At 45.3% G+C, this 26,832-nt stretch overlaps 1 protein-coding gene across 5 annotated transcripts in view; it reads right to left on the bottom strand.

The window, feature by feature from the left end:
• tut4 (terminal uridylyl transferase 4) overlaps positions 1 to 16,918 on the bottom strand; it is a 175,025-nt gene extending 158,107 nt beyond the window's left edge. For all 5 annotated transcript variants that reach the window (XM_072510879.1, XM_072510876.1, XM_072510877.1 and 2 more), the window contains exons 1-3: positions 16,797 to 16,918; positions 4,567 to 4,716; positions 2,585 to 3,350 (exon numbers count right to left, since the gene is read on the bottom strand). In XM_072510879.1, coding sequence (XP_072366980.1) covers positions 2,585 to 3,206 — 622 coding nt within the window. In that variant the 5' untranslated portion in view covers positions 3,207 to 3,350; positions 4,567 to 4,716; positions 16,797 to 16,918. The remainder of the gene's footprint in view (positions 1 to 2,584; positions 3,351 to 4,566; positions 4,717 to 16,796) is intronic.
• Positions 16,919 to 26,832: the final 9,914 nt, after the last annotated feature.

Here is a 26,832-nt window from a genome sequence, read left to right as displayed (position 1 = left end):
ACTCACCTTTTGTGATTCATGCACGAAGATACCCAGATCCCTCTGCATTTCAGGGCTTTGTCATCTCTCACCATTTTAAAAATATGCCTTTTTTATTCTTTCTCCCAAAAAAGAACATTTCACACTTTCCCATGTTATATTCCATTTGCCAGATCTTTGCCCATTCACTTAAACTGTCTACATTCCTTCGTAGCCTCTTTATGTCCTCTTCACAACTTACTTTCCTACCTATCTTTGTGTCAAATATAGCAACTGCTAAAGGATTATAAAGGATTTGCTAGTGTAAAGGGTAAATCTTTCCTCTGGTGGGATATGGAGCAAAGGGGATAAATGGAGCAGAGGTACAGGCACGGCACAGTGGCAGTGGTTAGCACTGCTGCCTCACAGAGCCAGGGACCTGGGTTCAATTCCGGCATCGGGTGACTGTGTGGAGTTTGCACTTTCTCCCAGTGTCTGCGTGGGTTTTCTCCGGGTGCTCCGGTTTCCTCCCACAGTCCAAAAGATATGCAGGTTAGGTGGATTGGCTACGATAAATTGCCCCTTCGTGACAAAAGGTTAGGTGGGGTTGGTGCAGATTTGATGGTCCGAATGGCCTCCTTCTGCACTGTAGGTATTCTTTTTTTAAAAACAAATTTAGAGTACCCAATTCATTTTTCCAATTAAGGGGCAATTTAGTGTGGCCAATCCACCTACCCTTCACATCTTTTGGGTTGTGGGGGCGAAACCCACATAAATACGGGGAGAATGTGCAAACTCCACACGGACAGTGACCCAGAGCCGGGATCGAACTGGGACATCGGTGCCGTGAGGCTGCAGTGCTAAACACTGAGCCACCGTGCTGCCCATCACTGTAGGTATTCTAACCATTAGGGTGTAGAAGAGATTTACCAGAATGGATTTTACCTACAAGGCGAGGTTGGAGAAGCTGGAGTTATTCTCCATACAGCAAAAAAGATTGAGGAGAGATTTGATAAAGGGATATAAGATAATGACATGTTTCAACGAGGCAGACAGAGGAAAGCTGTTCCCATTAACTGATAGTACAAGTATTGGAGACACAATTTGAAGGTTTTGAAAAGAGATGCAGAGAGGATGAGAGGGAGAATGGTAAGAACTGGAAACAGGCAGTGATTTCAAAAGGAAATTAGAAGGGCACTTGAGAGAAATAAACATCTAGGATTACAGAAATAATGTGTAGCAATGGGAGTCACTGGATTGCTCTAGAGAGCTGCCATGGACTCGATGGATTGAATCATCCCCTGCTGTGCTGACTATGATCTAATTTTTGTCTTTAAGACAGAGATAGATAGGTTCTTGATTAATAGGAGGATCAGAGGTTATGGGAGAAGACAGGAGAATGGGGATGAGAAAATATCAGCCATGATTGAATGGCGGAGCAGACTCGATGGGCCGAGTGGCCTAATTCTGCTCCATTGTCTTATGGTCTTATGGTAATTAAATAGCTCAAGGGTTGTATCATTTCCTCCTGCTCGTATATTCATTTACTATAAATCTAAATTTCCTGACGTCAAAATTCCCATGTTCCAGAATAAAGTGAATAATATTTTAAAACTTTGAAAATAAAATTGAGCAGAAAACAAGATAGATTTTCTTGTGATACATTTGGACGTAATATTTAGTGTGAAAACATAATAGCTGTGACTATTGTTCATTTGCTGTAAGTGACCACTTTTAAAATAAAAGACACTAACTGACATTCATGACTCGTGAGTTACTGTAGTTGCATCAGTGCAGTAAGTTTCATGTTGAAATTGGGAACTTTGAACTGGGTAATGTATGTGGAGCATCCATCTTAATGCTTTAATGAATTCACAACTGCCTATTTCACCACAAAATGCATTGAAATGTTATGTAATGACCATTGCTAGATGGCTACAATAAGTGGCTGGCTGTTTATTTCTCTTTTTGCTGAAATTTGGGCTCAATAGTTGATGCCAGTGCCATTATTTCAGGCACCCAGCTTCAAGCATTCCTGAGTCAGGTACAGAACATTTGATACACAGTAAAGCTCCTTCTATTTTGCCTCAGCAGTGTATCTTCTTCTGAACCTCGAAAGCACACATAATTTCCATTTCCGAGACCAGCCAATATTATGGTTTATTTTTCTAAATTTGCCACTGTAGTGCTAAATTAAGGGCTTGCAGCCACTAGAAATTAGATTCATATAGTTCACACAGGACTCTTACAGTCAGAGGCAAGACCTCTTTGCACCTCTCAATCTGTTTTGAATTCAAACCCATGTATAAGCGAAAAGACAGGTTATTGTACATTAACATCCAATATACTGCTATTGTTCCAAAGCAATGATGCGAGTGAACAATTAGGTCATTTCCAGTGAAATACAAATAGGTATTTCACACTTACCTATTTAAATCACACATGTATGTATTTCTTAAAATGTCATGAAAAACTATTGTGACCTCAGAATAATCGTGATAGGAATATTTTCACAATGGACAGCGAAGTATCACTCAGTTTCATTTACAAGATGCCAATTCTGGTATAAATTAATAAATAACTACCTGATTTAATTGAAATATAATCCTAGAATAATCCACCTTACCAGAAACATCTAGCTTCTTTTCCACTTCTTTGACATCCTGCATGGCCTTCCCAGGCAAAGTGCTGCCATCACTATTTGTACGCACAGGAGACTTGTTTGACTGTGCTGCACACTCCAATTCAATCTCTTCCTTTGGTTTCACAGGGAAACAATCCTTTTCATTTGCAGCCTTTAAACTACTGCAGGTGTTAGAATTTGCAAATTTCCCAAGAGCTTGCTGTGTTTTAACTTGCTTGTGTTTTATTTTCTCAGCTGACGTCATTCCACTTGCTGCTCGGCTTCCTTGGCTGTGACCTTGATCATGTATATTACGTGTTCCTGAAATCCTTGAGCTAGCTACACAGTTTGGCATGTCTTGTTTGCTACTCCTGCTTAATTTCATATCTGCAGTTTTTTCATTGTTCTTTCTTTCTGTTAGTTCTTCATTCCATTTTGACATTTTGTTGCTCCAGCTTGAAACAGTTTTGCCATTGTCTCGAGAAGTGCCCTCAATTAGATTTTTGGAAGGTTTTTGTTCAATGTCATTCTGCACAGTAACTTTCAAGTCCTTACCTTCTCCACGGACAAGGCGAGGTGACTTCCCAGACTTGTGCCCTTCATCCTTAATTTTAGTTTCTTCCATTGTAACAGCACTTGGTATTCTTTCTTTTTGCCAACAGCCAACCTTCTTCCCGCTTTTTAAAGTTAAACTATCTTAGTCAGTCACTTAATTATTGATTGATGCAGATCTATAACCCAGGGGGAACAAACAGCTTTTGTCGAATTCCTGTTAAAATCACAAGCATAACCTGTTAAGGATTTAGCGATTACAGATGCTGGTATATTGCACTCTTGAGCTAACCAGACCACCAGAACATTTTGAATTGCATAAGCAATAAGAACTGACTGGTCAATAGTATTTAAATAGCATAGTTACAAACTGGCATTTCATTAACACCCAATGTAGCTACTGGCAGTTGATCAGTTATTTCAAAATTGCAAAAAGGTTTTTTAAAAAGTGCTTGGCAAAAAAAAAAAACTGGTTCAGAATCTACCATTCATTTAATAGAGGGGATGATTGAGTGTGGTCTGAAAAGCTTAAGGCACTTCACTTAACTAAGATTAAAAATTAAAATATTATTCAGAAATAAAGGCAAAAAAAATCTTTAAAAAGAACCTAAATCTTCTAAGAGTATTCCAAGATCAAGTATTGTTGTCAAGTTTTCACCTGAAGGCTAGCCCTTGTTGAACAGATTGTTGTAAGGAGTACAAAAAAACCTTTCCATTTTGTTGTAGCTGTTCTGAATTGGCAGCTATTTAAGTAACTTGCACTGCAAGTTTACTGGAAGTAAAGAACAAAAGGTGTTTTTGTTGTCAGCAGTAGTTCTAACAAGAAGACTGCTGAGCAACATTATTACAGTGCATTTGGGGAAACAAAAATACAACACAATATTTAAGCATCAACATGTGATACATCAAGGAAAGATAGAATATGCATCTGTGCTAATAACTCCCAAACCACAATTCCGCAGCTTGGACGGAGAGTAAAATGGGAAAGAGGAGGTACCTAAACAAACACTGAATTCGAACTGAGTAATGAGTCAACCAGATTATACAATTCATAGCAGCAAGAGTTATCAAAATTCAGTGCATCTCATCAATCTAACCAAATTTGCCCCAAAGCAAGGAATGATACAACATTGAGGTTACTGAACAATAGTTGATCTCATTATGTTTTGTTTTGCTTTGAATCTTGTATATCCAACACCAGGTTTGTGTAACAGTAGCAAGATATGACTTGCTATTGCAGAACATTTAAAATAAAACTACATTCAAAGGGCATACTGGTGTCTGTTGAACATATGGGAGTCAAAAACAGATGTTTTATCTTATGAAATGAAAATCAATTGTAAATGTTTGCTAATGTATCTAACATGTCTGAAACAGACAGATTAACTAAAAGTGGATTTTTTAAAGTTTGACTGTGATAGAATAAAACTTACCAGTTGTACTAGACCTGACTCCAATACATTTGAAGCAGCCAACTTATTGTACTGTAGCTCCTCCCAGCAACTTTTCTGGGCTCAAGGTCAGCATAATAATTCATTGTGATTACAGAACCACAAGGCTACACAGACCTTTACGCGCCACCACTAGAACAAAATGGAGAGAAATGCGAAAATGTGCATGAACATCAATGACTGAATAAGTTTCATATTTAAAGGTGAGTACTCTTTTTAGCATATATTTAGTGTTAAGTTATTCTTCATTAAAATCTAGTTTAAATTCAATTCTGATCCAGCCATCAAAGTCACTGCCAGTTTCTTCATTCACAGTTTGAGGAAATTCAACACCGACATTTCAATCTCTAGTACTGAAGCAGTTTTGATCCTAAATATTTCCTAATGTCTGATATCTGCAGCATCCTATAGCAAACTCATTTTGAAGATAACAAGATGCAGGTTTTTGATACCACCTGCCACTGTAAAAACAAATACAGGCCGATAAATACGGTCAGACTATAATTATTGGTAGTGCACAGCTACAGTTGGCTTAAACTGCACAAATACAAAATCAGAGCACATTGCAGGTATCCCTGACCGTATGCTTAACATTAGGAGTTCACCCTGTCGCCAGAAAACTGCAACTTGCCACTCTGTGCTGGAACACTGGTGAAATTATCCTTTTGCTTACATTATTAAAAATTAAATTGCAAACAAATTCCTCACTTAAGGTTATGGCTAATTGTGTCTTCAGGGATTGGTGCATAGCTTAGACACAGTCCAATTTCTTAATTTTACATGACATTGATGAATTAAGACAAGTGGATTCAAGAAGGATGCTGGTCAACATTTCAAAAGAAAACAAACAAAAGAATGGTGGACATACAGGACAAATACATGCCCCAGACAAACAAGCTCAGACTTAACAAGTATCACCCAAATTCAAGTCATGTGAAACAAAGGGTATCACAGAAGGGTCAAAATATATCTAACAAAAAGCATCACTGCAGATGCAAAATGTAAGAATAAGAAATGCTTTCAATGCTACAACAGCAAGAGGTCAATCAGAAAGGAGGCAAATAGGCTTGAAACAGACGATGAGCACCAAACAATAAATATCTTTAATGATAACGTCCCCACAGCATTCACAGGAAAAAGAGATGTAGAACATGCCCTCTCCCAAACTGCACGACAAATACAAATTAAAATGAATTCCTGGAGACTTCCGGTTGCGGCATGTAGGAGGAAGTCGCACGTTGGATGGCTACTGCTTGAGGCTTGATTTTTTAGAATTTAATGCCTGGTCCCAGGGGTACCTTTGTTAAATAAGTGCAGGAACTCCTAAGGAAGAAAGATGTCCAAAACCCAAAGGAAAGCTGCGGTGAAGGGGTGAATGAAGGTTCGCCGTTGAGTGGAAGGGTCGGCTCGGCAACTGGGAGGATGGCGGAGGCTGGGTCACTAGGTGGGGCCACATTGCTCACGGCAGAAAAGATGACCGAGGTGATGGTTGTGGAACTTGTAAAACAGTCTGAAAAGCACATGGCGGTAATGAGGAAGGAGATGATGGCAGCATTGAAGGTGCTGGTGGCGATTGCCCCGGTGAAGGCGGCGGTGTCAAGGACATCAACCGAGGTGTGGGTGCAGCGTGAGAAACTGAAAGGGAGTGGAAGAGGCCTTGTCGCAACACAGTGATCAACTCACCTCGATGGGTGAGGAGCTGCAGAGGGTGGTGGAGGCTAACAAGGGTCAGCGAGCCAATGTGGAGGACCTGGAAAACAGATCTAGGCGGCAAAATCTGAGGATCGTGGTCCTGCTGAAGCGGTGGAGGGCCTGAGGCCGACGGAGTATTTTGCCAAGTTGTTGGTGGAACTGTTGGGGGAGGGGGAAAGATCCTTCTCGGTACAAACTGAATCGGGCTCATAGGGTGTGGACGCCAAAACAAAAGGCAAATGAGCCGCCAAGAGCAGGGGTTATTTGTTTCCGTAGGTACCGCGTGAAGGAGAAGGTCCTATGTTGGGCAAAGCAGAAGCGGGAGGTGCAGTGGGCTGGAGCTAGTAAACATATATATCAAGACTTTATTGTGGAGTTGGTGAGGAGGCAGGCGGCCTTCGGCCCAGTGAAGACGGCACTGTATAACAGCAGGGTGCGGTTCGGCATAGTGTACCCAGCTAAGTTGAGGGTGACCTACAACTCCAAAGACTTTTACTTTGAGACAGTGGAAGCGGCGGAGGAATTTGTGAAGGCAGAAGGACTGGGGCAGAAGTGATAAATGGGACTGAGGATTGGACTTGGACTGAGGGTAGGGGGGTGCAGGAGTGTATGTAGCTGTATTTTCCACTGCATGTTGTTATATGTGCTAAATGAGTTGAAGTTGCCTGTTTGGACAAGGTAAGAGTTGGGATTTTCGTTTGCAATGATTGTGGTTTATAATACTGGGGTTGTGTGTTGAATGGGATTTATTTGTTTTCCTGGGACCGCACGGGGGGGGGGGATTGGAGGGGAGTGAGGCCTGGGCAAGGGCCTCCACACTGGCTAGCTCAAGCTGGCCAGTGAACAGGAGTGTGGTGGGGGGAGGGGCTGCGGCAATCAGATGTTCGATGGGGCTCGGATGTGTGAAACGTTGGGAGAGGGGACCATTGCTGGTTGAAGTGTTTTTGAGAGGAAGTGGATGGGGGGATTCTGGCGGGGGGGGGGGGGGTTGTTCAATGATAACAATGGGACGGGGTAGGGCCTGGATTTATGAGGACGATGGACAGGAAATGGGGGGGGGGGGGGGGGGGGGAGGAGGAGAATGAGACCCCCCCCCCCCCCCCCCCCCCCCCCCCGGGTTAGGATGGTTACGTGGAATGTGAGGGGTTTGTTGGAGGGAGGTTTTCAGGGTCATCTTGGGGGTCGTGTTCATGAATGGAACCAGGGTCCCTGGAAGCCTTTTTTGGGGGTTCGGGCTGGCTCAGACGGCAGGCGGGTGCAGATGTTAGCCTTTGCCTCGCTGATTGTCCGGAGGCAGGTCCTGTTGGGGTGGAGGTTTGCTTCTCCATCTTGTGACACTGCTTGGCGGGGGGGGGGGGACCTACTTGAATTTCTTTGACTCTCGAGAAGGTGAAGTCTCAGCTGAAGGGGAGGAAGGAAGGGTTCCACAATTCATCGGGGCTGTTTATTATGCACTTCCGAGAATTAGTCGCCATTGAATATTAGATGGGGGGGTTTGGCGGTATTGTTGTCTTTGGTTACACTGTTTATGAATTGATTGTTAATTTGTGGGTTTTTTTTACCTGGAATGTACGGGTGGATGTTTTGATCTGTATATTGAGCAGGGTGCGGTTTGTGTGTGGAGAATTGTTGTATTTGTTAGTTTGGATTTTCTTTGGTTGTTTATTGATGAAAATGTTGAAAATTAGAATTAAAAGATTTTTTTTTAAATGAATTCCTGGACAAGCTGAGATGGTTTTAAGTAAATAAATCCCTTGTTTAGATGGTATATATTTCAGTGTTGGCAGAGATAACCCAAGGAAATTTGTGAGGTGCTATTAACGGAAGTCTGCCGGTGAGTGAAAAAGTCAGCGCAGGAACTGTAAGGAAAGCGGAGGCTGGAGCACCAGGGGAGGCCGCATTGCTCACAGCAGAAGAAATGACCACGGTGATGGTTGTGGAACTTGAAAAACAGTTCACAAAACACATGGAAGCGATGAAGAGGGCGGTGGAGGCCGGGACGTTGAGTGTCTTTAAGACAGAAGTTGATAAATTCTTGATTTCTCGAGGAATTAAGGGCTACGGAGAGACAGCGGGTAAATGGAGTTGAAATCAGCCATGATTGAATGGTGGAGTGGACTCGATGGGCCGAATGGCCTTATTTCCGCTCCTATGTCTTATGGTCTTAAGAAGGAGATGGGGGCAGTATTGAAACTGCTGGTGGAGGAGGCGATTGCCCCAGTGAGGGCAGCGGTATCAAGCGCAGTGGCAGAGGTGCGGGAGCAAGGTGAGACACTGAAGGAAGTGGAAGAGGCATTATCGCAGCACAGTGATCAACTCACCTCGATGGGGAAGGAGTTGCGGAGGGTGATAGAGACCAACAAGGGTCTGCGAGCCAAAATGGAAGACCTGGAAAACAGATCCAGGTGACAGAATCTGAGGATTATGGGTCTGCTCGAAGGGGCCCGAGGCCAACGGAGTATTTTGCCACGATGTTGGCAAAGCTATTGGGGGAGGGGGACGATCCCTCCCGATATGAACTGGATCGGGCTCATCGGTCGTGGAGGCCTACACCGAAGGCGAGTGAGCCGCCAAAAGTAGTAACTCTGTGGTTCCATAGGTATTGTTAGAACATACAGTGCAGAAGGAGGCCTGTCGGCCCATCGAGTCTGCACCGGCCCACTTAAGCCCTCACTTCCACCCTATCCCTGTAACCCAATAACCCCTCCTAACCTTTTTGGTTACTAAGGGCAATTTATCATGACCAATCCACCTAACCTGCACATCTTTGGACTGTGGGAGGAAACCGGAGCAGCCGGAGGAAACCCACGCAGACACAGGGATAACGTGCAGACTCCGCACAGACAGTGACCCAGCGGAAAATCAAACCTGGGACCCTGGCGCTGTGAAGCCACAGTGCTATCCACTTGTGCTACCGTACTGCCGTATAAGCGTGAAGGAGAAAGTCCTGTGCTGGGCAAAGCAGAAGCGGGAGATGCAGTGGATTGGAGATTGGATACGTATACACCAGGACTTTACGGTGGACCTGGCGAGGAGGCGGGCTGCCTACAGCCGGGTGAAGAAGGCACTGTACATCAGCAACGTGCAGTGTGGCATAGTATATCCAGCTAAGTTGAGGGTGACCTACAATTCCAAGGACTTTTATTTTGGGACGGCGGAAGCAGCAGAGAAGTATGCGAAGGCAGAAGGACTGTGGCAGAAATGAGAATGGTCGTGTACCGATGTAGCCTCATGTAACTTTATTTTTTCACTGCGTGTTGGTATATCTACTAAATGAGTCGACGCTGTATATATTTGGACAAGGGAAGAGATGGGACTTTCATTTGCAATGATGGTTCTTTGGGGCTTGGGTGTGCATGCGGGAGTTGTGTGCTAAAGGGGATTTCTTGGTTTTCCTGGGGCCGGGCAAGGAGACCGGGGCAGGGGCCTCCACGCTGGCTAGTTTAAGCCGGCCAGTGAACGGGGGTGAGGTAGGGGGAGGAGCTGCGGCCATCGGAGCCTGGTAGAACAGGTTCTAGTGAGACTAGCCGGGGTGAAAAGTTGGGGGAAGGAGCAGAGGTTGAGGGAGGAATTTACAAGAGGAAGTGGAGGGGAGGAGTCTGGGAGAGGGGGGGGGGGGGGCAGTGTCTACAATTCATGGGTGTCATTCACGGTACTCTTTCGGGGGTTGGATTGCATTGAATATTGGGGGTGGGGGGTGGACTGTATATGCCAATGGTGACCATAGGAAATTCCTGATTCCTTTTTTTCTTTTTTCCTTTTCTTTATTTTCCCACCTTGGGAGGGTTTGTTTTATTTGATGCTTATATTGTCAGGTGGGCCGTTGTTTGGGTGGTGGGAGAATGGGATCGTTGTTGTTGATGAGGGGACTGACATTGTATTTGTTACCGTTTACTGTTTGTTGGTGGGGTGTAAATTCTGAAGAAAATGTGAAAATGGAGAATAAAAATATTTTTTAAAGATAGGAAAGATCGTGCCTGACCAATTTCTCAATGTTTTTTGATGAAGTGGCAATCTGAGTCAATTGTGTTAAATCCTACGACAATGCATACTGAAGACATGTAAAGATGGGGCTGTTTAGCACAGGGCTAAATCACTGGCTTTGAAAGCAGACCGAGGCAGGCCAGCAGCACGGTTCGATTCTCGTAACAGCCTCCCTGAACAGGCGCCGGAATGTGGCGACTAGGGGCTTTTCACAGTAACTTCATTTGAAGCCTACTTGTGACAATAAGCAATTTTCATTTCATTTTAAGATCTACCCTAAAGGTCACCAATTAATCTGAAACTGTGGGGATTTAGGAAGAAATAAATAACTATGTAATAGGTATAATTTTAACTATCCCAAAATAGTAGAGCCATAGAACGGTTATGGTGTAGAAAGAAACCATTTAGCCCATCATTTCTGTGCCAGCCAAAATAAGAGAAAAAAACAAATTAGCCGCTCATTTTAATCTCACTTTCCAGTACCTGGTTCATAGCCCTGCAAGTTACAGCACTCCAAATGCAGATCTGGGTACCTTTCAAATTAGTTGAGGGTTTCAGACTCAACCACCAACTTAGGTAGTAAATTCCAGACACCCATCACCTGCTGAGAGAAAAAGTTTTTCCTCTATTCCCCTCTAATCCTTCTACCAATCACCTTAAATCTATGCCCCATAGTAATTGACCCTCAGTTAGGGGAAACAAGTTTTTCCTGTCTACCCTATTCGGCCCCTCATAATTTTGTACACCTCAATTAAGTCACACCTCAGCCTCTTCTGTTCTCAGGAAAACAGTCTGGAATAAAAGCAATCAAAATGAGGAATATTTTTTTAAACGCTCCAGAATTGCTTCATGGACGAGTATTCTAAGTTCAACAAGGAGAGAAGCATTGCATGATTTAGTTCTAGAAAATGAAGTGGAAGAGAACTGTGAAACAGCAAATACAATATAATTAGGTTCAATACAAGTAGGGCGGCACGGTGGCACAGTGGTTAGCATTGCTGCCTCACAGCACTGAGGACCCGGGGGTCAATCCTGGCCCCAGGTCACTGTCAGTGTGGAGTGTGCAAATTCTCCCCGTGTCTGCATGGGTCTCATCCCCACAACCCAAAGATTTGCAGGGTAGGTGCATTGGCCAAGCTAAATTGCCCCTTAATTGGAACAAAATAATTGGGTCCTCTAAATGTATTTCAGAAAAGGTTCAATACAAGAATAGAAAAGACTAGGGCTTGGACTGGAAGGCAGCAGAAGTCAACAAGTAGATCATAAAGACTTTGCTAAACATACAAGGAAGCACAAAATTAAAAATAACTAAAGAAGGACATGATCACAAGAGTTAAAGTAAGTGGGCCTTGTTCAAGTTGGAGAAGGGTTGGAAGCTGTTCGCTCCAAGGGTCAATTATTATTCAGTGTATGCAAAGTTGGCATGTAATGGCAGCTGGTCATCTCAGAAGATGTCACACCTAGACAGAACATCGGCCGTTGTGGATGCAGAGACCATTTTGTGAGTGGCAAACCCTTCTGCAACTGGCAGAAGGTGAATAGTGCTGGCCCAAAGTTTTTTCCTTCTGGTGGGGGCTCTCTTCACCACTTATTCATTTAATTTGTTCTCTGCCTTTTCCATGCTCTTCCTGACTGTTTCTCTCCAGGCACTCCAGTCAACAGGAAGGACGTCTCATGCAGCAACTCTGATCCTGGTCAACTATAGTTCTCTCTTGCAAACATCCTTACATCGCAGATGTGGATAGCCTGTTGATCTCATGCCAATAGCAAGCTCGCCATAGAGCATGTCTTCAGGGATGTGGCTATCATCCGTTTAGCTCACATGACCCAGTTAATGCAGTCTCCACTGCCTCAAGAGGGCAAACATGCTGGGGTTCCCTCAACACTAGTGTATTTCCATATTCAGCACTCTGTCCTGCCAGCAAATACCCAATATTTACCTGAGGCAGCGGAGGTGGAAGCTGTTCAGCCAGCTTTCCTTGTTGCTCATGCTTCCCTACTGTAAAAGAGGGTGGTGAGAAGACAAGTCTGGTACACACAGAGTTTTGTATTTTCACACATATCAAATTTGATATGACCATTGCAACCTTGGAAATCCTGGTGCTGATTTCAGCACTAAGGAGCAGGTTGCTGGTAATTACTGATCCAAGGTGAAGCTGTCGACAACCTCAAGAGTTTCAGCCATATTAGGGCATCAGGCAATTAAATAAGTGGGTATGATTCACCATGAGAAATATTTTATACCCGATGTTGCCACATAGGCCCCATAAGTGGAAGATTGGCCACCAGCATTTCCGTCTTTAAATGAAGATGGCTATGCATTTAATCTCCATTCTCAGACTTGGGGAAATAATTTATTCTGAAAGCTTGATTGCAGTACTGAGGAAGGGCTGAATTAGCAGAGAACGTTTGTAATATATACTGCTCTGTATCACTGTCATGTGAGAGTCCCTTTAAGAAAAGTGTGTTTTATCAAATGTCTGCAGTGATGTCATTGTGTGGGTAGAGCTGGAATGTGATTCTGCTTTTTACTTTTGTTTTGAGCTGGAATCTCTTTTTGGCTCTGTGTTTTAATTTTCCTTTCAGTTGGAGAGCTGCTTTCAAACCAAGCAGATGTATACTGATCTCTCTCGTATGTTAAACAAGGTGTTTAGATCACTTGATAATTTAAAAGTGATAACTGGTCTCTGCAGAGAATTCAAACCTACTGTCTTTGTTAAAAAGTGTTTTGGCTTATGGATGTTGTTTGGAAAGTTACTAACGGTTACCTATAGAGTAATGTATCTTTTTGGGGGGTTATCAGTGTTGGTAAGATGTTTACTGTGGGTTTATAAAATGTTAACTGGATTCATAGAATAAGCACTGTTTTGTTTTTAAAATACTTTAGATCTCTGTTGCATCACACCTGTAAAGTGTGCCCTTGTGCTCCCTATAACCAACATCTATTAAAAGTTGTGGGTCAGGTGAACTCCATGATATACTATATCCTCTAAACCCTGGCCCATAACAATCACACCACACACTACAACTGCCTCCTCAGTAATAATCCTCAGTAGCACAGTGGTTAGCACTGTTGCTTCATAGTGCCAGGGTCCCAGGTTTGATTACCGCTTGGGTCACTGCGCAGAGTCTGCATGTTCTCCCCGTGTCTGCGTGGGTTTCCTCCGGGTGCACCGGTTTCCTCCTACAAGTCCCGAAAGTCGTGCTTGTTAGGTGAACTGGACATTCTGAATTCTTCTATTGTACCTGAACAGGCGCCGGAATGTGGCGACTAGGGTATTTTGACAGTAAGTTCATTGTAGTGTTAATGTAAGCCTACTTGTGACAATAACACAGACTATTATTATAATTGATTTGGGTGGAAAAGTGGAATTGATGTTGGAGATCAGCCATGATCATTTTGAATGGTGGAGCAGGCTGAAGGGGCTAAATATGACCTACTCTTATATAATTATATGTGAAGATTTGAGATAGCCTGTCTCCTTGTCTCTCTGATTCAAGAGTGGTTGAGAAGCACCCAAACAGGACATGACCAGTTAATCCTAGGTGATGGTCTATTGGTTCAGAGATGATATGGTTCACTGGTGTCCATTCTTTATTAAAGCAAGTTGGTACGGAAAAGTCAAAAACAATCAGGAAATGTTGACCGATAATGGGTATATCAGAAAGCCAAGCTCTTTGATAGTGGTTAGAACAAAGCAGAGTAAATTCCACATGATTTGGTCATAGAATCACAGAACTGTTATGGTACAGAAGGAGGCCATCCAGCCCATCATGTGTGCATCGGCTCATTATATTTTAGTGCCATTCTCCTACCTTTTCCCTGTACCCTTGCACAGCAATCATCCAATGCTCTTTTGAATGTCTCAATTGAACCTGCCTCTGCCACACTTCCAGGCAGTGCATTCAAGATTCGAACCACTTGCTGTGTGAAAAGGTTTTTCCCTCACATCACATTTACTTCTTTTGCAAATCACTCTAAATCTACTCTTGCAGTCTCGATCCTTTTATGAACAGGAACAGCTTCTCCCCATCAACTCTGTCCAGCACCCTCATGATTTTGGACGCCTCAATCAAATAGACCTTTTCACCAATTTTGCATCTGGATCTCCTATGATGTGGAGGAGCTCTACTGCAGAGGATTGGTAACCATGGGAGGGGAGAATGGTGCAATATGTCTGAAGCAAAATACATAATGGCATGTAGTTCTTTAGTGAGCGAGCCCAAATAAAATATTCTGCAACTGAAATTTTTTTTAATTCATTCATGGAATGTGGGTGTTGCTGGCTGGGCCAGCATTTATTACCCATCCCACAGGTCATTTAAGAGTCAACCACATTGCTTTGGATCTGGAGTCACATGTAGGCCAGACCAGGTAAGGATGACAGATTTCCTTCCCTAAAGGACATTTTTTTTAAAAAAAATAATCTTTATTGTCACAAGTCAGCTTACATTACTACAATGAAGTTACTGTGAAAAAGTGAACCAGATGGGATTTTATTATGGACTTTTATTCCAGATAATTTTACTGAATTCAAATTTCACCATCTGCCATGGCAGGAGTCAAACCCGGGACCCCACAGTGCGACTCTGGATCTCTAGTCCAGCGACAATACCACTCAGCCACTGCCTTCCGCATGGAGCAGATGATCACCACAAAATAGAATATTTACTCCCCATGCTGAACAGGGGAATTTGACATGATTATTTCAAATTTTGACTGTCTCAGCAGTTTTAAATACAGAACATAGTTTTTGTGGATGAGTGATCATTCAAGTAAAACAATATGAATATCATTTTTAAAAAGATGATAATTCAGGATGACAGTAACTTCATGTGTGGTACTAACATTCTGCAACTTATAAACCGGGATGACAGAGATACCAATTTGTGGTATTTGAAGATGTCATTTCAATCTATCATCCTACCATTATTTCCACTGAAGGGTCGGGAGTCAAGTCCTTGTGTATATGTGACAAAGTTGAATGAAAAATTCAGTGATTAGTTGTCATTGAAATTTAGAGATGCTAATAACTTAGGCATTCACAATAGATTGCTCAACAAATACAGTTTTGTCAATTCAATCCCTGTTCTTTTTCTGTACATTTCATTTCAACCACAAGCTGTAGCTACAGTGCATTTAACAATTTATTGTAATAAGGCTATGGTTAAAAAAAATCTCTTTCTGACACACCTAAATTGATTTAAAAGGTGTAACTTTTATATCTTCCCTTTACAGCATCATATGTAAAAAGTTATCAACATTTTCCACATTTCACAGCCAGCATACATATGCTACTATCACAGAAAATACTGGACAATTGCAGCAGGCCTGACAGCATCTGTGGAAAGAGAAGTGAGCTAACGTTTTGAGTCTGGGTGACTCATTGTTTGAGTCATCCAGACTTGAAATGTTAGCTCCCTTCTATCTCCACAGATGCTGTCAGATCTGCTGTGATTGTCCAGTATATTCTGTTATGGTTCAGTATTTTCTGTTTTTTGTTTCAGATTCCAGCAGCCGCAGTAATTTGCTTTTATATACATATGCTACTAATTTTGTTATTCATCCTTTGATTGACTCTGGTTTTAGAAGGAGCAAAGCTCAGTAGTATATGTAAACAAACCAAGACTGAATTGATTTTTGTAGAGAAAAGTTGGATTCTCGAAGCGATGGTGCCAGAAATGAGATAGCCTTACTCTGCCAATGACAGAGAAAGTGAGTGGGATAACAACTTTCCAATGTAAATTACTAAAACAGATACAAGTTAAATGCAATTAAGATTGTGGACCCTTTGTGGCAGCAACCACAACATAGTGAATTTTGAGAATGTACAAAATATAGATGCGGCATCTCATCGTCTACCCACAGTAGATTTGAGACATTGGCGATTCCCCACCTTTAATTACGTTTCTTTCAACACGTCCATTTATCTGATTCAAATAAGTATCATGGATTTTCACTATTTTGATAAACATTAATGCCTAATTTAAAAGTAAAATTTAAAACAATGACTTTAGGGTTCATCTGGCCAGCAACGGACGCGACGACAAAAACAATCAAAAATATTTAATGGGGATTTATGAAGGAAATAAGTTGTCACAAGAATAAACACAAAGCAGCTTCGCTCCACGTAAAGACACCCACACATAGGAGTAGGATTAATAATATCACTCGGGCAGGAAAAGATCACGTCAATTGGCCAAAGTACAACCTCTAGGCCGGTAACACTTGTGGCTCACTGGATTGGTTGCGACATCCTTGGATTTGGATTAGCTGTGACAAATGCTCGGGTTAAACGCCTTCACTTTCTCCAGGGAGAGCGAACAGAACAAATAACAAGCGCCCCCACCCCAAATCCCACCGGGGCTTTAAACCTGTCATTGGCCTAAAAGACAGAGCAAAACGAAAGCGCCGAAAGCCCTCCCCGCCCGCCAGCGAATCAGCCAGCCAGCAGTACGCCCGGACATACTTGGCGATTTATATAATTAACCATCCTGTATTGTCCCTCACCCACGCTCAGGCCTCAGACTCTTACCGGCAGGGTCGGCCAGCGCTCCCCGACGTGTCCCACCATTTATTTATTTGGGCTAAAACCTCCCCGATCACCAGCAGGCCATCCACTAAACTAACAGCGCGCAGGCGCAGCGATGCCTTCCGTTGGCGTCACAGACAGAGACTCCAACTTCCGCCAGAAGGAAACTACATATCCCGGCAGGCTCCGCGGCGCCGATCCGTCCCGCCCCGAGAGATTCGCACCTGCGCATTAACGCCAATGAGTTCAATGGTGTCGCGTGACACTAATTAAGATCATTATTATGGTCATCACCTTCTCCTTGCAATCCTGCGTCTAGGAAACCCCCACAATAATATCAATAATCTTTATTATTGTCACAAAGTAGGCATACATTAACGCTGCAATGAATTTACTGTGAAAATCCCCTTGTCGCCACACTCCAGCGCCTGTTCGGGTACACGGGGAGAATTCAGAATGTCCAATTCACCCAACAGCATGTCTTTCGGGACTTGTGGGAGGACCTGGAGGAAACCCACACAGACACGGGGAGAATATGCAGACTCTGCACAAACAGTGACCCAAGCGGAACGATGTAACAGTACGGGGAATACTAGGATCTTTTATTTTTTTGAAATTATAAATTTAGAGTACCCAATTCTTTTTTTCCAATTAAGGGGAATTTATAGTGGCAAATTCACCTACCCTGCACATCGTTTTGGGTCATGGGGGTGAGACTCCCGTGGACACGGGAGAATGTGCAAACTCCACATGGACAACGGGGCCGGGATCGAACCTGGGTCCTCAACGCTGTGAGGCAGCAGTGCTAATCACTGCGCCACCCTGCTGCCCCGACGAGGTTCTATTATTAAGAATAGGATTGTTTTATGAAGGAGAATTTGTTCTTTTGAAAGCATTAGAGTTTTTTGGGGTGTGTAACTAGAATCCCTATAGTATAGGAGGCCATTCAGCCCTTTGAATCTGGACCAACCCTTCAAAAGAGCACTCTGCCCAGATCCACTGCCCTGCCCTATCCCTGTAAGGAGGCGGTGGCATAGTGATATTGTCACTGGACTTGTAATCCAGAGACCCAGGATCTGGGGGCCCGGGTTTGAATCCCACCACGGCAGGTGATGGAATTTAAACTATATACAAATATCTGGAATTAAAAATCTAATGATGACAATTAAACCATTGTCGATTGTTGTAAAAACCCATCTGGTTCACTAATGTCCTTTAAAGAAGGAAATCCGCCATCCTTACCTGGTCTGACCTACATGTGACTCCAGACCCACAGCAATGTGGTTAATTCTGAAATGGCCTAGCAAGCCACTCAGTTGTATTCAATCACTAAAAAAACACAAAAAAGGAATGCAACCGATGGATGAGACAACCATGAGACATCGAACCAGGCACTGGAAACGACAATGGCAAACCAAACCCTATCGACCCTACAAAGTCCTCCTTACATCTGGGGCTTGTGCCAAAGTTGGAAGAGCTGTCTCACAGACTAGTTAAGCAACAGACTGACATATTCATACTTACAGACAATGTCTCAGACACCACTATCACCATTCCTGGGTATGTCCTGTCTCACCGGCAGGACGGACCCAGCAGAGGTGGCGGCACAGTGGTATAGTCAGGAGGGAGTTGCCCTGGGAGTCCTCAACATTGACTCTGGACCCCATGAAGACTCATGGCTTCCAGTGAAACATGGGCAAGGAGACCTCCTGCTGATTACCACGTACCGGCCACCATCAGCTGATGAATCAGTACTCCATGTTGAACACGACTTGGAGGAAGGAATGAGGGTGGCAAGGGTGCAGAATATGCTCTGGGTGGGGGTCTTCAATGTCCATCACCAAGAGTGCCTCGATAGTACCACCACAGACCGAGCTGGCCAGGTTCTAAAGGACATAGCTGCTAGACTGGGATTGCAACAGGTGGTGAGGGAACCAACAAGAGGGAAAAATATACTTGACCTCATCCTCACCAAACTGCCTGCTGCAGATGCATCTGTCCATGACAGTATCGGTAGAAGCAACCATTGCACAGTCCTTGTGGAGACAAAGTCCCGTCTTCACATTGAGTATACCCTCCATCGTGTTGTGTGGCACTACTACCATGCAAAATGGGATAGACCTCGGACAGATCCAGCTACTCAAGAACGGCCATCCATGAGGTGCTGTGGGCCTTCAGCAGCAGCAGAATTGTACTCAACCACAATCTGCAACCTCATGGTCCGGCATATTCTCCACTCTACCATTACCACCAAGCCAGGGTATCAACCCTGGTTCACATGCAGGAGAGCATGCCAGGAGCAACATCAGGCATACTGAAAAAAGAGGTGTCGACCTGGTGAAGCTACAACACAGGACTACTTGTGTGCCAAACAGCATAAGCAGCAGCTAATAGACAGAGCTAAGCAATTCCACAGCAAACACATCAGATCTAAGCTCTGTAGTCCTGTCAGATCCAGTCGTGAATGGTGGTGGACAATTAAACAACTCCATGGAGGAGGAGGCTCCACAAATATTCCCATCCTCAATGATGAAGGAGCCCTGGACATATGTGCAGAATACAAGGCTGAGGCATTCGCAACAATCTTCAGCCGGAAATGCCGTGGATGATCCATCTTGGTCTCCTCCAGAGGTCTCCAGCATCACTATATCAGTCTTCAGCCAATACGATTCACTCCACGTGATATCAAGAAGCGGCTGAAGGCACTGGATATTGCAAAGGCTGAGGGGCCTGATAATATTCCGGCAATAGTACTGAAGACTTGTGCTCCAGAACTTGCCACACCCGAAGCCAAGCTGTTCCAGTACAGTTACAACACTGGAACTACCTGTCAGTGTGTTAAGTTGCCCAGGTGTGTCCTGTACACAAGAAACAGGACAAATCCAACCCAGCCAATTACCGCTCTATCAGTCTACTCTCTATCATCAGCAAAGTGATGGAAGGAGTCATCAACAGTGCTATCAAGTGGCATAGCATAACCTGCTCACGGACCCTCAGTTTGGGTTCCGCCAAGGTGGCTGAGCTCCTGACCTCATTACAGCCTTGGTTCAAACATGGACAAAAGAGCTGAATGCCAGAGGTGAGGTGAGAGTGACTGCCCTTGACATCAGGGCAGCATTTGACGGAGTATGGCATCAAGGAGACCGCGCTAAACTGATGTCAATGGGAATCAGAGGGAAAACTCTCTGCAGGTTGGAGTCCTATCTGGCACAAAGGAAGATGGTTGTGGTGGTTGGAGGTCAATCATCTCAACTCCAGGACATCACTGCAGGAGTTCCTCAGGATAGTGTCCTATGCCCAACCATCTTCAGCTGCTTCATCAATGACCTCCCTTCCATCATAAGGTCAGAAGTAGGGATGTTTGTGGATGACTGCACAATGTTCAGCACCATTCGTGACTCCTCAGATAATGAAGCAGTCCATGTCCAAGTGCAGCAAGACCTGGACAATATCCAGGCTTGGGCTGACAAGTTACATTTGTGCCACACAAGTGCCAGGCAATGACCATCTCCTACAAGAGAGGATCTAATCATCACCCGTTGACATTCAATGGCAATACCATCGCTGAATCCCCCACAATCAACATTCTGGGGGTTACCATTGATCAAAAACTGAACTGGATTTGCCACATTAATACTGTGGCTACCAGGGCAGGTCAAAGTCTAGGAGTTCTACAGTGAGTAACTCACCTGCACTCCCCAAACCTGTCCACCGTCTACAAGGTACAAGTCAGGATTGTAATGGAATACCCTCCACTTGCCTGGATGAGTGCAGCTCCAACAACACTCAAGAAGCTCGACACCATCCAGGATAAAGCAGCCCGCTTGATTGCTCCCCCTTCCACAAACATTCAAACTCTCCACCACTGAAGAACAGTGCAGCCATATGTACCATCTATAAGATGCACTGCAGTAACTCACCAAGGTTCCTTAAACAACACCTTCTAAACCCACGACCACTACCATCTAGAAGGACAAGATCAGCAGATATCTGGGGACCCCACTACCATCTAGAAGGACAAGAGCAGCAGATAGCTGGGAACCCCACTATCATCTAGAAGGACAAGAGCAGCAGATACCTGGGAACCCCACTCCATCTAGGACAAGAGCAGCAGATACCTAGGAACTCCACTATCATCTAGAAGGACAAGAGCAGCAGATACCTGGGAACCCCACTCCATCTAGGACAAGAGCAGCAGATACCTGGGAACCCCACTATCATCTAGAAGGACAAGAGCAGCAGATACCTGGAAACCCCACTACCATCTAGAAGGACAAGAGCAGCAGATACCTGGGTTCCCATCCAAGTCACTCACCATCCTGACATGGAAATATATTGCCACTCCTTCATTGTCACTGGGGCAAAATCCTGGAACTCCCTCCCTAACAGCACAGTGGGTGTACCTACTCCTCAAGGGCTGCAGTGGTTCAAGAAGGCAACTCACCACCAACTTCTGAAAGGCAACTAGTGATGGGCAATAAATGCTGGCCTAACCAGCGACACCCACATCCGTAAATTAATTTATATTTAAAAATCCCGTAACCTAACCTGCACATCCCTGGGCACTATGGCAATTTAGCATAGTCAATCCACCTAACCTGCACACCTTTGGATTGTGGGAGGAAACCAGAGTACCTGGAGGAAACCCATGCAGACATGGGAGAACGTGCAAACTTCACACGGACAGCCATCCAAGGCCGAAACTGAACCTGGGACCCTGGCGCTGTGAGGCAGCAGTGTTAGGTGCTGTGCCACCATGGAGAAGTATATTTGAATTCAGAAGGCATTCGATAAGGTGCCACGAGGTTTTTTCCAACAAAATTAGGGCTCATGCGATTGTGGATAATCTATTCGTACGGATAGAGGGTGGATATTTAGCATGGATAGATGATTGGTTGGTAACAGGAAAGAGAGTAGGCATATGGGTCATTTTCAGATTGGCAAGATGCGACGAGTGGAGTGCCACATGGATCAGACCTGGGGCTTCAACTATTTACAATTTATAGCAATGACTTTGATAAAGGGACTGAATGCCTCGCTGCAAAAACGTGTTGATGACATAAAGAAAGGTGGGAAATAGATTGTGAAGAGGATACAGGATCCTGAGGGCACTTGACAGGCTGGATGCTGAAAGGATGTTTCCCATCTTGGGAGAGACTAGAACTAGGGGTCACATTTTTAAAATAATGGTTCTCCCATTTAAGACCGAGATGAGAATAAATATTATGAATATTATGAATGTGGGTTATGAATCTTTGGAACGCCCCTCTCCAGAGAGCAGTGGAAGCAGCGTCATTGAATAATTTTACGGCAGAGATAGATTCTTGACGAACAACAGAGTCGAGGTTATTGTGGGAGAAGTTGGAATGTGAAGTTGTCAGATCAGGAATATCTTATTGAATGGCAGAGCACGTGTTGAGGGGCCGGATGGCCTACACCTGATCCTAATTTGTACATTTCGATGAGGATTGGCTAACTTACAGAAGCAGAAAGTAAAAATAAACAGGTTATTTTCAAAATTACAGGGTGCAAATAGTAGAGTGCTGTAAGGATCAGAATTTCAACTCCAGCTGCTTAGAGTCTCTATTGTGGACTTAGATAAGGGACCAAATGTAATGGGTGGGATTCTCGAGCCTCCGCACGGAAATCGGGATTGGCGCGGGGGCGGAGATTGGGCGCCAAACCCAAGATCGGGTCTGACGCCGCTCCCGCGATTCTCTGGTCCCCGGAGAATCGCTGCCAATTGCGCGTGTGCGGTTCACGCGGTGCCAGTCAGGGGGCCATTGAAAGAGGCGTGGCGATTCACCAAGTGCAGCTGGACGAGTTTCCAACGCCGTGGTTCTCTCATAGTTCCACCCGTCGGCAACTCGTCGTGGCAGCTGTGGACTCAGTTCGCGGCCGCCCTGGTGGAGAGCGGGGGGATTATTCACCGGGGGGGCCTCCAGGATGGTCAGGCTACCAACCAGGGGCCACCGAATCGCGGGCACTTGCGATCTGGGGGGGGGGGGGGGGCCTATGTTTTCAGTGCCAGTCCGTAATGTGGGTCATGCCGCGTGGGGTGGGCGACGCAGGCCACCGCTGTGCGCATGCACGGACTCCCGACCTGAAGTGCAGGGCCCCGTATAGGCAGCCGGAGCTGCGAGGACTACTGCGGGGCCCTGCTAGCCCACTGCAAATCAGAGAATCACCCTGGACTTACTCCAGATAAGTCCAGAGTGATTCACGTGCGTTTTTCCACGTGCGTGGGACATCGCCCCATTCTTGGAGAATCCCACCCAATATATCCATCTATCTTTGCTGATAATACAAAGCAAGGTGGGGGTAACATGGCGAAGTGTCGAATTATCCACTGGTCAGAAAAATGGAAAAGCAGAATATTTTTTAAATTGTGAGAGACTTGGAAATGTTGCTTTGGAGACGGGTCTTGTACAATAATCACAAAGTTAGTATGCGGGTGCAGCAAGCTATTGGAAAAGCAAATGGTAAGTTAATTTATTGCAAAGAGTGAATAAGTTTTACTGCAATTATTTAGGGCAGTTTTGGTCTCCTTACTTAAGGAATGAGATACTTGCTTGGAGGAATTGCAACAAAGCTCCACTGGACTGATTCCTGGGGTAAGGAGATTGTTCTGGAAGGTGATGTTGAGTGGTTTAGACCTATATTCCCCAGAATGCAGAAGAATGAGAAGTGACCTCATTGAAACTTATAAAAATGTTAAGGGGTTTGATAGGGTTTCCCCTGGCTAAGGAATCTAGGACGAGGAGTCTCAATCTTAGGATTAAGATTCAGTCATTTAGGACTGAGGTAAAGATTCAGTAACTTGTGAATCTTTGTAATTCTGTACTCCAGAGAGCTGTGGCTGCTGAGTCATTGAGTATATTTGAAAGGGAGTAATGGACACGACTAGAATTGAGGAATATTGGGAAAGTGTGGGAGGAGGTAGATCAGTCCTGATCTTTTTTTAAAATAAATTTAGAGTACCCAATTATTTTTTTTCCAATTAAGGGAATTTAGCGTGGCCAATCCACCTAACCTAAACATCTTTGGGTTGTGGGGGTGAATCCCACGCAGGCACGGGGAGATCAGCCCTGATCTTGCTGACTGGCAGATATCACTTGAAGGACCAAATGGCCTACCGCTGTTCCTATTTCTTACGTTCTTGTATAATCATCATTCCTTTGTTATTTTGGAATCAAACAGCATTTGTGGAGAACCATTGCTGCAAGAGCTGGATCAGTTCAAGGAGATCCATGTCATCTCCCCATCAGAACTAGGAATGGGTAATCAATGCAGCCTTTCCAACATCATTCATATGCTTGAAGAAATCAAATAAAGTTTCAAATCATACCTTCACTGGATTGGGGGAAGGGGGTGGGGTTGTTGTGTGCAGGGGGATCCTTTCCTCAGGATCTCTCCGACAGCTGTAAAGCCGTTGTTTTTACAAAAATGTCAAGTAAATTCATGATGAGTTTTGCATTTTTACATCTATAAAAAGGAATATTGTGAATCAAAAGCACCTTCTAGGCTTTACTTGCCCTTTTTAGTTTCATAGATTTTTGACAAAACAAAAGTAGCACTGTACAGAAACAAAATACATTTTTTTTCTAAAAGAGGTGAAATTGATCCATATTTTTCTTTCATTTGGGAGTGGGATTGAATACAAGGTTTTGAGTGATAGAGGACATGGTAAGTGTGTTAGAATTTGTTTATTCAATAGATGGATCAAACTGCACGGAATAACCAAAGTCGCAAGCACATTGATGCACGATCAATAACTACTAAAACGAGGTTGTAGCACAACTGAAGGCTTTAATAGACTAGAACTGTTCCCCAGCAGCTCAGGTACAGAATGAGGGCTGCTGGGACGGCACTGGTTCTTATACCCCGCCTATCAGGGCGGAGCTACATACTATACAGCCAATGGTAAACCCCCAGGTTTAACCAATGGAACTTCAGCCTCTCGGGTACTGTAATACCTGATTATACCACATTCACCCCCTGTTCAAAAGGAGTCCGGCGGGGGTGGAGGCCAGCGGCCACAACTGTATTCAACATGGTATGATCAGATATGGAGGTACCGTGATACCTCCTTACTGTGTTTAAAGGATATTTACAGTCATGGCAGATATATACAGTCAGTGTTTATTATTTATAGTTACAGATCAGTTAAAATGAAGCAATCAGTCGGTCAAGTGCCCTGGTCGTCCTCTGGGATCGTCTGAGCCTCGGTGGTGATTCCGGTGGGGGTCCAGGCGTCTGCAACTCCGGGAGCGTGGCTTTGGCCTCCATGGCAGCTTTGTCGCTGCTAGACGGCGCTGGTGGGGAAAGCGGTTGACCTGGGAGGGGGGCGCCTGTAGGGGGCGTCGGTGGGTGGGAGGGCCCAGGCAGGGGCGGCGGGAGGACTGACCCTCCTGTGAGATGCTGTGGAGGGGGGGGGGGTGGGGGTGGTGGTTGGGGTGCGCGTGGGGTTCCGGCGGGCACCAGGTCTCGTAGGGAGACTGTATCTTGTCGGCCGTCAGGGAACGCCACGTAGGCGTACTGGGGGTTAGTGTGCAGCAGCTGGACCCTCTCGACCAGCGGGTCCGACTTGTGCGCCCGCACGTGTTTTCGGAGCAGGATGGGTCTGGGTGTTGCTAGCCAGGTTGGGAGCGAGGTCCCGGAGGAGGACTTCCTGGGGAAGACAGGGAGACGTTGGTGAGGTGTATGATTGGTGGTCGTACAGAGCAGTGACCGGATGGAGTGGCGGGCCTCCTGGAGGTCTTCTTGCTAGTGGGAGACTGGGAGGTTCCTGGACCGTAGGGCCAGTAGAACGGTCTTCCAGACCGTTCCCTTCTCCCTCTCTACCTGCCCGTTTCCCCGGAGGTTGTAACTGGTCGTCCTGCTTGAGGCGATGTCCTTGCTGAGCAGGAATTGGCGCAGTTCGTCGCTCATAAAGGAAGACCCCCAATCACTGTGTATGTAAGCGGGGAAACCAAACAGTGCAAAGATACTATGGAGGGCCTTGATGACAGTGGTTGCGGTCATGTGTGGGCAGGGGATGGCGAATGGGAACCGGGAGTACTCGTCAACCACGTTCAGGAAATACGTGTTGCGGTCGGTGGAGGGGAGGGGGCCTTTGAAGTCCATGCTGAGGCGTTCAAAGGGATGGGAATTTATCAGGTGCGCCCTCTCTGGCCGGTAGAAGTGCGGTTTGCACTCCGCGCAGATTTGGCAGTCCTTGGTGGCTGTCCTGACCTCCTCGATGGAGTAGGGCAGGTTGCGGGTCTCAACAAAGTGGAAAAGGCGAGTGACCCCGGGGTGGCAGAGGTCCTCGTGGAGGGCTCGGAGGCGGTCCACTTGTGCGGTGGCACATGTGCCGCGGGACAGGGCGTCAGGAGACTCGTTTAGCTTCCCGGGACGATACAAGATCTCGTAGTTGTAGGTGGAGAGTTCTATCCTCCACCGCAAGATCTTGTCGTTTTTTATCTTGCCCCACTGTGCATTATCGAACATGAACGCCACCGACCGTTGGTCAGTGAGGAGAGTGAATCTCCTGCTGGCCAGGTAATGCCTCCAGTGTCGCACAGCTTCTACTGTGGCTTGGGCCTCCTTTTCGACTGAGGAGTGGCGGATTTCGGAAGCATGGAGGGTACGGGAGAAGAAGGCCACGGGTCTGCCCACTTGGTTGAGGGTGGCCGCCAGAGCTACGTCGGACGCGTCGCTCTCGACCTGGAAGGGGAGGGACTCGTCGATGGCGCGCATCGTGGCCTTTGCAATGTCTGCTTTGATGTGGCTGAAGGCCCGGCGGGCCTCCGTCGACAGGGGGAAGGTTGTGGACTGGATCAGGGGACGGGCTTTGTCTGCGTAGTTAGGGACCCACTGGGCGTAGTAGCTAAAAAATCGGAGGCAGCGCTTCAGGGCCTTGGGGCAGTGAGGGAGGGGGAACTCCATGAGGGGGCGCATGCGTTCAGGGTCGGGGCCTATAACTCCATTTCGCACTATGTCGCCGAGAACGGTCGGTGCTAAACAAGCATTTATCCTCATTGTACTCCTTAAGTTA

The sequence above is a fragment of the Scyliorhinus torazame genome, chromosome 7 (assembly GCF_047496885.1).
Source record: "Scyliorhinus torazame isolate Kashiwa2021f chromosome 7, sScyTor2.1, whole genome shotgun sequence".
NCBI lineage: Eukaryota > Metazoa > Chordata > Chondrichthyes > Carcharhiniformes > Scyliorhinidae > Scyliorhinus > Scyliorhinus torazame.
Note: the sequence above shows the minus strand (reverse complement) of the source record. Positions and strands in the feature narration are given on the sequence as shown.